This window comes from Ruditapes philippinarum, unplaced genomic scaffold (genome assembly GCF_026571515.1).
Source record: "Ruditapes philippinarum isolate M1 unplaced genomic scaffold, ASM2657151v2 ctg4469_1_1_1_1, whole genome shotgun sequence".
NCBI lineage: Eukaryota > Metazoa > Mollusca > Bivalvia > Venerida > Veneridae > Ruditapes > Ruditapes philippinarum.
Window position 1 is genome coordinate 56,070 of NW_026864450.1, and position 15,212 is coordinate 71,281.

Sequence of the window (15,212 nt, forward strand, 5' to 3'; positions counted from 1 at the left end):
TTCACGTTTTTTGAAATGTTTCCAAAACTCTCTTGGTTTACTAGTTTTCATTTCATACAATTCTTGTGCCCTTTTAAGTCTATATTCCCGTTTTTTTTACGAACAATGTTTTTAAACTCTTTTTTCAAGTCACATAGAATATGCCTGTTAGTTTCGTTTTTATAATTACTAAAAATCGACAAAACACAGTAAGATAATTACGCTTTTTTCGTAGCATTCTTCATCAAACCAAGAACAATCAGAGTTTCCACCCTTTTTTCTACCTTTTCGCTTAAAAAGAGGCTCGGGTACATCTTGTAAGATCTTTGAAAACTTTAAAACAATATTTTCAATGTCGCTCGAAGAAGAATTTTCAAAAATATCGTTTAAATCAGCCATTCTTCCTAATACCCCTTCTAAATTTATCTTTGTCAGCATCACACCTTTTAAAATATGTACTCTCACTTTCTAAATTTCTTGGATTAAATTTAGTATCTAAGTATTTAACAGTAAACGAAAGCGGTGTATGATCACTAAATTCATAAAATTGACATATTTCGAATGCACTTATAATCTGAAAATTGCATTCTTTCAATAATTAATAGTCAATTGTACTGCTTGACTGGCGGTTATAATACGTAAATGCCCCTACGTTACAATTTTACCTAAACGACCGTTAGCTAATCTCATTCAAGTAGTTTCACAAAAATCAAGAATCTTTTCACCTCTTGTGTTAACAATCGGATCGAAAGAGGCCCTGCATAATGGTGCATCCGGAAAATAATCGTATTTTACATTATTATCACATACTATAAAATCTGATTTATTGTCAACTCTCCCATTCCAGTCACCTACTAATAACACCTTACCTGGGTCTTCAAAATAAAAAACATCATTAGTTAACATTTCAAATAAGTATACATTTTCAATACTCGCAATAGGCGAGTCATCAAACCACATATAAACTCCACATAAATATATATCAGTCATTGTCTTAACCCTTTACCTCATATATACGCGAAACAACGCACTTTCCACCTCCCCCCTTTTTTTAGGCCTGAAATAGTGAAAAAATGTCCTATTTGGGCCCCAAACACAGGTTTTCGTTTGAGCAATGTTGCTCAAAAAAGTTAGCACTTTTTCGGCGCCGCCCCATCCAAAAGATACTTCGGGGGGTTGCCAGAAGGGTGATGTGCCCCAGTCTGTTTGGGGGGGGGGTTTGAAGGGGGGCGGAGTCCCCCTCATCGCCAAGAAAATTTTGGACTTGTGAGAAGCTTAAAATGACCCCAGGTCGATCATAAGGTAACGTGTAACCAACGCTGAAAAGCCTTTGACTCTATCTCAATCCCTTGAGAAGTTGCATCACTTTGAAATAAATTTTGATGGAAAAAATCGAGGCAAAATAGTGATTTTTGGCAATTTTGAGATGTCCCCTCGTTGCCATGGTTACAGGAAAAATTTAAGACTGAGCATGTCGTTACAAAGGCAATGGTCCAGTCAACATTTGTGCCAAGTTTGATTAGTATTGAAGCATTTTTCATAGTTTCATAGCAGTTTGAACTTGTAAGAGGAGGCTTTTCCGTGAAAATGTTTTTTTTTTAAATATGCTCATGGGGGAAAGGGTTAACTAAAAAAATTATAAATGTTACAAAACAACAATTTTTCACCAAAATTAAGTAAAAGACCACATGTTAACATGGAAAAACTAGATTTTGGGTGATTGCAAAGTTTTTCATCATTTTTTGTTAACCCTTTACCTCATATATACGCGAAACAACGCACTTTCGACCCCCCTTTTTAGGCCTGAAATAGTGAAAAAATGTCCTATTTGGGCCCCAAACACAGGTTTTCGTTTGAGCAATGTTGCTTAAAAAAAGTGAGCACTTTTTCGGCGCCGCCCCCATCCAAAAGATACATCAGGGGGTTGCCAGAAGGGGGATGTGCCCCATTCTGGTTGGGGGGTTTGAAGGAGGGCGGAGTCCCCCTCATCGCCAAGAAAATTTTGGACTTGTGAGAAGCTTAAAATGACCCCAGGTTGATCATAAGGTAACGTGTAATCAACGCTGAAAAGCCTTTGACTCTATCTCAATACCTTGAGAAGTTGCAGCACTTTGAAATAAATTTTGATGGAAAAAATCGAGGCAAAATAGTGATTTTTGGCAATTTTGAGATGTCCCCTCGTTGCCATGGTTACAGGAAATTTAAGACTGAGCATGTCGTTACAAAGGCAATGGTCCAGTCAACATTTGTGCCAAGTTTGATTAGTATTGAAGCATTTTTCATAGTTTCATAGCAGTTTGAACTTGTAAGAGGAGGCTTTTCAGTGAAAATGTTTTTTTTTTAAATATGCTCATGGGGAAAGGGTTAACTAAAAAAATTATAAATGTTACAAAACAACAATTTTTCACCAAAATTAGGTAAAAGACCACATGTTAACATGGAAAAACTTGATTTTGGGTGATTCCAAAGTTTTACATCATTTTTTGTTAACCCTTTACCTCATATATACGCGAAACAACGCACTTTCGACCCCCCCCCCCCTTTTTTTAGGCCTGAAATAGTGAAAAAAATGTCCTATTTGGGCCCCAAACACAGGTTTTCGTTTGAGCAAGGGGGATGTGCCACATTCTGTTTGGGGGCTTTGAAGGGGGCGGTGTCCCCCTCATCGCCAAGAAAATTTTGGACTTGTGAGAAGCTTAAAATGACCCCAGGTTGATCATAAGGTAACGTGTAACCAACGCTGAAAAGCCTTTGACTCTATCTCAATCCCTTGAGAAGTTGCAGCACTTTGAAATAAATTTTGATGGAAAAAATCGAAGCAAAATAGGGATTTTTGGCAATTTTGAGATGTCCCCTCGTTGCCATGGTTACAGGAAATTTAAGACTGAGCATGTCGTTACAAAGGCAATGGTCCAGTCAACATTTGTGCCAAGTTTGATTAGTATTGAAGCATTTTTCATAGTTTCATAGCAGTTGAACTTGTAAGAGGAGGCTTTTCAGTGAAAATGGCCATTTTTCACAATAAGGGTTAACTAAAAAAATTATAAATGTTACAAAACAACAATTTTTCACCAAAATTAGGTAAAAGACCACATGTTAACATGGAAAAACTTGAATTTGGGTGATTCCAAAGTTTTACATCATTTTTTGTTAACCCTTTACCTCATATATACGCGAAACAACGCAACTTTCGACCCCCCCCCCCCTTTTTTTAGGCCTGAAATAGTGAAAAAAATGTCCTATTGGGCCCCAAAACACAGGTTTTCGTTTGAGCAAGGGGGATGTGCCACATTCTGTTTGGGGGCTTTTGAAGGGGGCGGTGTCCCCCTCATCGCCAAGAAAAATTTGGACTTGTGAGAAGCTTAAAAATGACCCCAGGTTGATCATAAGGTAACGTGTAACCAACGCTGAAAAGCCTTTGACTCTATCTCAATCCTTGAGAAGTTGCAGCACTTTGAAATAAATTTTGATGGAAAAAAAATCGAAGCCAGATAGTGATTTTTGGCAATTTTGAGATGTCCCCTCGTTGCCATGGTTACAGGAAATTTAAAACTGAGCATGTCGTTACAAAGGCAATGGTCCAGTCAACATTTGTGCCAAGTTTGATTAGTATTGAAGCATTTTTCATAGTTTCATAGCAGTTTGAACTTGTAAGAGGAGGCTTTTCAGTAGAATGGCCATTTTTCACAATATGCTCATGGGGGAAAGGGTTAAAAACTCACGGTCCAGTTTCATCCATATAATTGTATCACAATGGTTTCTTACAATAGTTACTCCGTTTTTAATATTATTTTTTTTTACATATAATACAATTCCACCGCTGTTTCTTTTAGCCCTTTTATGTTTAAATTTTGTATAAAAATTAAAGCATGTATAACCATTAATTTCAATATTGGAATTTTGACAATAAAGATTCTGTTATGTATATTGTTTTCATAGGCTTATCAGCTTTATTTGATTCAAATAAATGCCTGTGAAATGCAGTCAACGAAAAGAAGATCTACATGTAGAGAGTTGCATGAATATTTTTTCCATAATTCCATAAACCTTTTTAAACTCGCCAGAACCGAAGGTTCATGGTGAGCTATGAGTATCAAAAGGGAATGCTCCGTCGTCATGCGTCAGCAATCTTCTTCTCTGAAACTGCCGGACAAATTCACTTCAAAATGGTCTGTAGTATCCTTAAGACAGTCCCACTGCAATTCGCTCATATCATTTCAGTTAGCCACTAAAAAGGGGCCAACAGAGCTGAAAATAGAAAAACCTTAAAACATCTTTTTCTACTGAACTAAGTGATGAATGATCACCAAACTTTGTCTGTACAGTAGCATTCTATGATAATCTGTTATTAAATTTGTTCTACTGTGTTATTCATGTAATATTGAAAAGCATAACAAAACAACTGGTGATATAAAATTACTAGAAACTGTAATGATTGTTTTTCTGTATCAGCCGACAATTACATACGGTGGTTGCACGTGCGACCAACCAGCAACCTCGACTTATTTATGTAACTGCAACTACTCGGCTGCTTTCGACTTGTTAAATCATATCTATATATAACTTCCGGTCAATGGCGGGTAAAAGCACGAAGTTTGTAAACAAAGAAAATATATGATTAAAATTAAGCCGAATCCTATAGCAAGTCTGCAATTATTAGAAAATGAATCATGAAACATGTCGTAGCGAGATGGGAGATTCAATAGACGAATCTGATAGTGAACAATCTGTGAAAAATATTTTTTCTGTAAGTACACAAAACCGGTTTGATGAGCGCCATGACAGTCATGGACGACAGTATGTAAACCCAAATCGTAAGAGAAAAAAGGCAGTCGAGGAAGTATTGAAATTGATGCATTTGTTGATCTAAGTACGGACGAAAAGCTAATTTGTATATTTGAACAAATGAACAAAAATTTTAACAAAATTGAGGCTATTGAAAAGAAACAAGAAAAGTGCGAGAACGATATACAGAAGGTAATCAATGGCGTCTGTTCAACAAACCAGAGAATAGACCAGTTAGAGAAACATATGTAGGTTACATACACAAACATTGAAACAAATGTCTTATCATTCAATTTACCAAGAAGCAAGAAGTAGAAGAAATAATATTATTTTCTATGGAGTCACAGAAAATTTGAATCAGACTGACAGAGATATTGCCTATGGATTCATGGAGCATGACCTAGTTATTGACACTAGTGAAATGTACATTGAAAGAGCTCACAGGTTAGGAACATTACATAATCCAAAATACAGAAATACAGATGACCCAAAGAGACCACTCATTGTGAAATTTAAATATTATACAGGTACAGAAATAGTTATGCAGAAAGCGTACAAACTGAGAGGGACAAAGTTTGGAGTGGACAGGGACTATCCGAAAGAGATTGCAAATGCGCGTAAGTCATTATATAACTCTCTGGAAGCAAAACAAGCACGCCAGGATAAAGTAAAAGTGTATATAAAATATCCAGCCAAACTGTTCATTAAAGGTGTAATAGTCAAAGATATGTTCCCAGAGTGGCCTAGTGTACTAGGTGTTAGCAGAATTGAGGACGCGAATCAAAGTGTCTATGCCAGGAAGAAGGTGTACTCGAATGAAACTGAGGTAGATAACATTTCATTGGGATCACCAATAGGGTCAGACAGAAACGATGAAGTATTCGAGTACAAACGAACTGACATGTATAGTGAAAAGGTAAACAGTGCATCACGTGACAAGCGGCCAAACCAAATTAACAGTAAAACTGACAAAAATGTTAACATGAAGCTGTCCTTACCTGAGAAAACGCCTTATAAACGTAAACAGTCACTATCCAGAGGAAGAAACCGTAATAAATCCCCAAATATAAACTCTAAAGTCGATGATATATATACGCAATCGTCCGATAGACAAGGTATGCACGCACCTGTTATAGCACGAGGGCACGATTAAACATCTATAAATAGCATGCAGAAAACCCATGAAACAGAAGATAGCGGGGGAGGTCAATTGAACCGTGACGGTAGACAGGAGAAACGTTAGGATCGGAGTGAGGGGAACAGGGGTGTAAATATGTATTTACTTAATTGTCAGGGACTGCTTGGTTTAAGATATAATAAACTTGACACTGATGAGATGAAACTTTTATTCAAAAAGCATGACATTTTATTATTTACTGAAAGTTGGTTAAATGATTTATATAATTATGAAGTAGATGGTTTTATTAACTTTGCTGTAAATAGAAAAAGTAAAAAGGTGCAAAGAGAGACAGTGGTGGTGTAATTGTATACATCTCTGAAAAGATAAAACGCAGTGTTGTATTCCTTAAAAGTGTAGAAGACTGTATTATTTGGTTACAATTAGATGGCAAATTGTTTAATTTAAATAATGATGTATTTTTGTGTTTATGCTACAATGTACCTACTGGAAGTAGTAGAGAATTTATTCTTGAACAGAGTATATTTGATATAATATCTGATGACATGTACCATTTTGAAAATGTTCATGACGGTAAATGTCATTTCTTTATTGCTGCAGATTTCAATGCAAGAGTTGGAGAGAAGCAAGATTATGTCGAAAATGAGTTTTTAATTAATGTAGATTTATTACCGGAGGATAACATCGCAGATACTGTTATGTTAAGAAAAAGCCAGGATAAGCAAGTAAATGAACATCGCAAACTTTTATTAAATTTTTGTAAGGCCACTGGTTTGAGAATTTTAAACGGGAGAACTGGCGCTGATAAAAACTTGGGTAAATTTACATGTGTAAAAGAGCAAGGTAGAAGTGTCATAGATTTTGCTTTATGTAGGCCCGACCTGATGAAATATGTTACATCTTTTAATGTTGAGGATCCAAATATTATATCTGATCATTGTGTTGTGAATTTTTCTTTATATTCAAAGTTAAACAGTATTGATGATGAAGTTGTGCAAGATAATATAAACAACCCTCCTTTTATGTATAAATGGGATAGTAGCAGGAAAAACGAGTATTTAGATGTACTTGAAACTGAGAATGTATGCCATATATTTACAGAATTAGGATATTCAATTTTTAACTCAGAAAATACTGAAGATGTTGATAAAACGTTGTCTGACTTTTATGTTGCTGTTGATGAAATATGTACCCCCCTGTTCAGGAAAAAGGTTGGAGATGTGATAAAAATAAATGGTATGACAAAGAATGTGTGGATAAAAGAACGATTTTTTTACCAATGTTTAAATGAGTATAGAAAAAATGAGTGTAATGAAAATAGAATAAATATGACTAAAGCTAGAAGTGAATATAAATGTCTTGTAAGAAATAAAAGGTATAATTTTGACAAAATGCAAACTACAAAATTAGAAAAAATGAGACTTTCAAATGCAAAAGAGTATTGGAAATTGTTAAAAAGTTTGTGTGGTACTAATAGTTCGAACAATATTTCTGCTGATCGTTTTGCTGTATATTTTAAAGCAGTTACAACCCAGAGTCTGCATTTTTTCAACCTGATGATGACATTCTACATTTTAAAGAAAGATATCTTAATAATGAGCTTAACGTTATGTTTTCAGAATTAAACGTGGAAATTTCTTCTGCTGAGGTTTTAAAAGCTTGTAATGAGTTAAAATTAGGAAAACCGGCTGGTCCAGACTTATTTTTAAATAAATTTTTTAAATATGGGTCTCAAATTAGATTTTTCTTATCTTTCCTTAAAAATTTATTTAACAAAATTTTTGACCTCGGTCATTTCCCTGAAAAGTGGACTGAAGGATACATCATCCCTATACACAAAAAGGTGATACAGATGAACCTGGAAATTACAGACCAATTACTTTATTAAGTACTATAGGCAAGCTATTTACTAAAGTTTTGAATAACCGATTAAATTGTTGGGCCGAAGATTATAATGTGTATATTGAAGCACAGACAGGCTTCCGAAAAAATATGGGAACGATTGATAATATCTTTATTCTACATGGATTAATTAATCATATGCTTAACAATAACAAAAAAACTTTTTGTAGCCTTTATAGATTTTACCAAGGCATTTGATTTTGTTGTACGTGATATAATAACTTAAGTTAGGCATTAGAGGAAAGATATTAGATGTCATAAGATCAATGTATAATAATGTTAAATCTAGAGTTAAGCATTTAAATACAGTTAGCACTGATTTTTTATGCATGTTGGGCGTTCGTCAAGGAGAATGTATTTCGCCTTTTTTATTCTCAATGTACTTAAACGACATTGAGGAGCATTTTATATTACATGGATTTGATGGTGTAAACTTAGATATGTTCAAACTTTTCCTTTTGCTATATGCTGATGATATTGTGATTTTTGCTGAAACCGAAATTAGTTTACAAAGAGGTTTAGATCTGTTATTTGACTATTGAATGAAATGGAAACTAACTGTTAATGTTGAAAAAACAAAGGTAATTGTATTTAGAAAAGGCGGCACAAACAGAAGAAATATGAACTTCACATATAATGGTCACACAGTAGACATTGTTAAAAAATTTCTTATTTAGGTATTACATTTACCACAGGTGGTTCTTTTAGCGCAACGCACGAGGCATTAGCAGGCCAGGCGTTGAAGGCAATATACAAACTCAAGTCTTATTTAGTTAAATTCACTAATATTGATGTTAAGCACTCCTTAGAACTATTTGATAAGTTAGTTGTTCCTATTTTAAACTATGGATGTGAAATATGGGGATTCAAAGAAACAAATGTTATAGAAAGAATACATTTACAATATTGTAAACAACTTTTAGGAGTACGTGCCCAAACCCAGAATAATTTTGTCTATTGAGAATTAGGTCGAACAAGTTTACTTTCTTATAGGTTAATATGTATAGTAAGATTCTGGTTTAAAATATTAGAATGCGAATGCACAAAATATATAAGACATGTATACGATATGATGTTAAGAGACTTAGAAATGTATCCTTATAAGATTTCATGGGCCTATAATATTAAACTTTTACTAGACTCATTAGGATTTAATCATGTGTGGCTATTCCAAGGAGTTGGAAACAAAAATATTTTTATAGATGTATTTAAGCAAAGACTGTATGATAATTGTTTACAACTATGGAACGCTCAATTAGAAAATTCGACAAGAGCCAGGACATATAAACTTTTTTCATGTTTTAGATATCAGCCATATTTAGACATTGTTAAAATTACTAAATTTAGAAAAGCATTAACAAGACTGAGAGTGTCATCCCATTATTTAGAGGTAGAAGCGGGTAGATGGCATAGGCCACAAAAAATATCATTTGACGAAAGAAAATGTAGACTTTGTTATACTCTAGAGGATGAGTTTCATTTTTTATTTGAATGTCCCCTGTACCAAGATATTAGGCAAATGCATATGAAAAAATATTTTTGGAAAAGACCTAATGTAATTAAATTTAGAGATCTATTTGAATCTGAAAATATTTGGATTGTTAAAAATTTAGCAATATTTGTTTGCAAAAGTTTTGATAAAAGAGACAGTGCATTGTATCAACGATAACCTTGTCCTCTCACTATTTCATATATATGATGCTTATATCAAGTCATTGATGTTATCATATACATTTTATAAGTATCACATATATAATAGACTAGATATGTTATAATGAATAAGTATTGACTTTTTAATAGACCTATTTTATGTATACCATGCTATATCATGCCATTGATGTTATGTAACTGCTGATTGTATTATTACTGTGTACTGATGGGCATATTGCCTTTGTATGAATAAAGTTTATCTATCTATCTATATATATAGAGGTAAAGAAAAAAAAATATCTATGGGTACGTAATATAGAATGTGGTATATACTTGCCACTATTTTATTATCACTAGGTAAACTATTAATTGAGTTTTAAAACTAACAAAATATTAAAAATAACATTTGTCTATTTCAAGATTTTGGAAGCTATTAACTTAATTTGATAGTAGAAAAGATAATTTTCAACAAAGTGTCATTTCCTGACTTTCCTATCTATGAAGTTGGTAAGTCAATTAGTAAATGTTTTTTTGAGTACATGTCCCTTGTAGATGCCATCACGTCAGGTGCAAGCGAATGGAAAGGTAATAAGTAATGTTGCATTTTGACGAAATAAATGTTGACACCAATGTTCTCTAATTTACATTTAAATGTATACATGCATATTAGATTAATAAATTCATAATATTAAAGTTATGATATGTTATATTACACATGAATGTTTGCAGAATGCTTTAAATTGACAATACAGGATTTACCCATCATTCTACAGAACACATCACCTCGTTGCTAGCGCCTATTCAGAAAACTAACTTTTGGTAGGATAAAACCGCTATTAAATTCCCGTAGATTGTTTGACATGTCTGTAGCTTGCAAAATCACTCCTTTGGTACCAGAGTTATATTATGATATTCTCATTCAATAGAATAGGGTCTTTCAGATATATATATTTTAAGACCCTGAATAGAAGAAGATTCTGCAGTTAACTATTTGAAACCTTTCTAGCAACATTAACATTTTACTAGCAATATCAAATGAAAATTTCTTGTATTTCACAAGTTGCTGAAGTTTAGTCAGAGTGACTTTTTCTACGTATCAACACCAGGCATGTATAGTATGGATACGACTGGGTATATTTATGTTCCCTCTGTTTGTCAGGACAAATCAACCAGTAAGTAATTGACGAGTACTAGCTAACCATTACATACATGTATATACAGGATATTCAAGTTTTTTTTCTATAAATACAGGATTTATTTTCATCGAGTGGTATGAAAATAAATATTTCACGAGTGGTTTTATTATTTATATTTATAATAGAAAACTTGATTTTTCTGTTTATTATATACTTTTATCTTTTTAATCTTATGAAAGAATTCCCTTTTAATTTTGTGTTTTGACTGAATTTAGAAAGAAGTAGTCCGGCAAGACACTGGTGAAAATACGGAAAATATATTTCACTGCAGTAAACACAATTTAAATCGAAAATACGGAAATGAAAATACGCATTTTATTTCATCAATAATTCTCAATATTTCATTTATAAGTATTTAATAAAGTAGTGTATCATTTCCATCATACTAGGATCTTTCTTTACGGAATTAATATGATTTATTATACAAAACTTACAAACATTGGTTAAATACGTTTATTAAAATTATATTTAATATTACAGACTGTTGAAGTTCTATAGATATCCGTATTTACCATTTGTTATTTAACTTGATAATGACTCGTCCATGCCACCATTATTGTTGATTTGTACTCTTACATCTCAAAAATATCAATTTTGTTGACTGCTCAAATTTTTTTTGAGACTGTAACCCCTTAAACTAACGGAGAAAGGGAAGTCTTTTTCGTATATTCAGCATCTTTATTGTTAATTTATTGAACTTTAACATTATGCTACATGTCATTTTCCGAAAATTGCATTAAATAATTATAAAAAACAACGTATTAGTAAATTAAAGCGTACGAATCATTTGTAAGAACAAATTTGTTATGTCTTTTCTTCTTTTACAATGGTACCATATCTTTAACAATTCACTAGCTGTATATGATAATTAACATTATTCTTTAGCCGATTAATGCATACCACGAATTTGTGAAAGGGCGATAACAATAACAAAAAACACACGCGTGCGCGCACGTGCACACGTGCACGCACGCACATTTATTGACACACATGCTAAAATCCAAATAACATATGAGTGTTAATTAAAACATTTAACTTAATTATCTTTCTTAATTTTTTACCATTAAAAATTTAGATAATTCGTTGAAAGTGATTTACTTGTCTTCCAGAATGCAGACTACACGTAGCTTTTCATGGCTGTGCAATGGGACAGTTAGTAATTTTATAGCATAATTGAGCCGCGCCATGACAAAACCAACATAGTGCGTATGCGACCAGCATGGATCCAGACCAGCCTGCGCATCCGCGCAGTCTGATCAGGATCCATGCTGTTCGCTTACAAACCATATTACAAGAACGAACAGCATGAATCCTGATCAGACTGCGTGGATGCGCAAGCTGGTGTCGCAAACACACTATGTTGGTTTTGTCATGGCGAAGCTCATATATTGTGTTAAAATGACTTTACGAGGGTGCAATTATTCTTTAAACTTGTACATGTAATTTATTATTTATTTCAAAACTACTGACATCATGATGTTGTGAATAATAAATATAATGATTTGTTATAAGCACAGTTTAAGACTCATTTTGAGACATTTTATCCCAGACCTAGACGGAAACAACGTGAACTTAAAATCTCGCAAACGATGCTAAGATAATTGAAAAAAAAATCTTAAAATCGTGGAAAATTCTTCTGAAAAAACGTTTACAGTATAATATTTTTTACAGAAGTAAGATTGGGGAGGCGTATGTACGTCACGGAGGTTACAACGAGGTTGGAGAGCTAAATGACATCATCATACTTTATCCTCAAGCAAAAGCCTCTACCGTACCATTCAATGTTGCCGGTTGCTGGGACTGGTGGGGATACACTGGAGCATTATTCGGTGCGTTAGTTGTACATTTTATAACTTTGTACCACGTGATATAACACGTGCGTATATTCGAACACATTATGTTCATATCACAGTTAAACGTTATAAAACCGCAACATTTTAAAAGTATTCAGAAACTATTAAAAATTTAATTGTAATTTTGGCTTAGATTAGTATGTTTAGTTATATCGTTGATAGTAAACGTGAAGTTAAGTTTAATGTTTATATCTTCAGCAACAAACAGTGGATTTCAACCAACAGCCATCAAACGTATGATCGACAGAGTTGCTGGCTTGTGAAACACACGATATATACATGTATAATTCTAGAAGTGTTGATGTGAAATAAAAAATAAAACACTTTTGAGTAAAGTGATTATTTATAGACTGGACTTTTGTGTATCTTTTTAAAAGATGGACAATGCTGTAAGTACATGCCCAAGTGGTAGAGTGGGTATAAATCTAATATTGTATAAGGGATATATATTATTATCATCGCCTACTAGTATTTTAAATATAGGCCAATGCGCTAGTTAAATATTATATTTGACAGTCAGGCTATATAGTCCTGATTTTCCCGGTAAGCAACTAGTTTAACTGATTTTTAATTTCATTTTCTCAAGATAATAGAAGAACATCACGATTATAAAATAACGCTTCTTCCATTGAAGCTCAACGAAAGGCGCGCTTAAAAAGATAACAAACACAAAGTATATAATACATGTAATCTTTTGCGCTGATTTTTTTTATATACTTTAAAGGCACACTAATCCTCTGAACTAAATACATATGTTTTTCTCTAAAAAAGGGCATACTTTATATAACTCATAAATATAGCAAAATGTAAACTTAGTGGTATTTTGACTTACAGTCAAAATGCTAAATCACTCATGTTATATGCCATAGAAGCAAAAGGCGACTACTACTTGGACAATTAGCTCTATTTAGGAAACTGAATCAAAACATCAAGAGTGAAAGGCTGTTGAAAACTATGAATTTTAGCATTTTTGGATCTCAAGACACTTTAATGAATATATGGTATTTGAATCGCGAAAAAACGCAATAAGATAAGTGATATGCATGTTCAAAAGTCAAGATGCTAGAAAAGAAAAATGGGTTTTTGAATGACTGCCTTGTACGGCAATATTCAATTTGAGAGAAAATATAGTTCAATAAGGAAGCATCAACAATGTTCTAATTAAATGTAAGGCATGTAGTAGTGTATATTCTATGAATATTGACATGATTTTCTTTGTTTATTTAAATTTTCAACACATTAACATGATGAAAAAATGTCCAAGAAACATGAACTTGAAAACACTGCTAAAAGTGATCATTCTTAATAAGACTATCAATTTTAAGCCGTCGAAATGTAGGAAGATGCAAAGTGTTCTGTCGTTCTATAGCTCACCTCTGTGAGCAAAACTCTCACAAAGTTCTTTTTCGTTTAGGAACATGCACAAATAAATATTCAAGTCAAAGCGTAACTTTATTCGGAAAACGCAGCTAATTTATAAAACATAAACTATACATGTACGATTTTCTTGAATAAATACTTCAAACTATAATAACGTATATGTAATTTAATCAATAAAGAATCAATTTGAACACATTTTCTCCTCCCTAAATAAGAGAAAAAAGACATTTTACCTATACAGTTTTTCAAAATAGTTTATTGAAAATAGCAAAAAAGCAAAATATCTTTAAGTTACTGTTAACAATAAAAATTACAGCCTTGATTGCGCTTCATGTGTGTATTTAGCCGAAAATTTCTGTCAAATAATGTGTATGAATGCTCTTTGAAATGAAAATATTGTATGTTTTTAGATTTTTTTCGTAGAGAAAAATCCTCGCGCTTTCGTTGGGGACCAACTTTCGTTACTCACATCAGGACCCAGTGATGTATAAATGTTAATAAATAGTATTAACCCCATCACACCCAGAAATTTATAATTATAGCAACCCACCACAATTGATATGGTCATAATGCTGTGTGGTGTCATCTGGAATTCTAATGTTTTTGATTATTTGTTTTGATTATTTTAATTAAATACTGAAGAAAAGTGTTGTTTCGATATAGATTGTTGACATAAATGCATTTATAATATGTATTTAAAAAAAATTAAAGCACATAGTATTGACATGTTTAACACACTAAATGTATACGTACTGTACGTAAACATCGTTGAATACCACTTTAGTCAGTGTTGACTTAGTTTTAATTTGAATTTGGTAGTTACATTGCTGTTTTTAATTATATTTCGATATTCGTCCTTGTTGAACTGTATTTAAGCTGTATTTTGATTTTCTGTTAAGTAGAATATATTTAACAAATAACGGGAAATATGGAAGTTTACAGACTGGTTAGTCAGACTTGGGAAGGTATTTGACCCGAAGCGCAGCTTTATATATAATAAAATGCTATACACATTTATTGTGTTATTGTGTATGATTAAATACGTTATATTAACACAATCAATTTACAAATATACTTGCACGATTAAGAACTCGTTAACCCATATGTCTCACTGTTTGTAATGTTAGAGTAACTTCCCTGTGACGAATATCGTATATCAGTTCACATGTACACAACTGATAAAGGAAGTGTAAAACGGTGTTAATCTTGATACCGGTTAAATTGTTTTGTTATACAATTGATGGATGTATGTGACATAGGTCTACTGTATAATTATAATTACTAAACCAACAAAAATGGCATCAAACTACGCTACTGAAGAGCTAGATT

At 32.8% G+C, this 15,212-nt stretch overlaps 2 protein-coding genes across 2 annotated transcripts in view; both read left to right on the plus strand.

The window, feature by feature from the left end:
- The window catches only part of LOC132725610 (ubiquitin carboxyl-terminal hydrolase 15-like), a 66,427-nt gene that overhangs the window by 39,719 nt on the left and 11,496 nt on the right, over positions 1 to 15,212 (plus strand). The window lies entirely within an intron of this gene.
- Positions 11,585 to 13,446, plus strand: LOC132725608 (poly(3-hydroxybutyrate) depolymerase-like). Its single transcript, XM_060710750.1, has 3 exons — positions 11,585 to 11,802; positions 12,322 to 12,479; positions 12,702 to 13,446. The coding sequence occupies exons 1-3, from the start codon at positions 11,795 to 11,797 to the stop codon at positions 12,764 to 12,766; spliced, it is 231 nt and encodes a 76-aa protein (XP_060566733.1). The 5' UTR covers positions 11,585 to 11,794; the 3' UTR covers positions 12,767 to 13,446.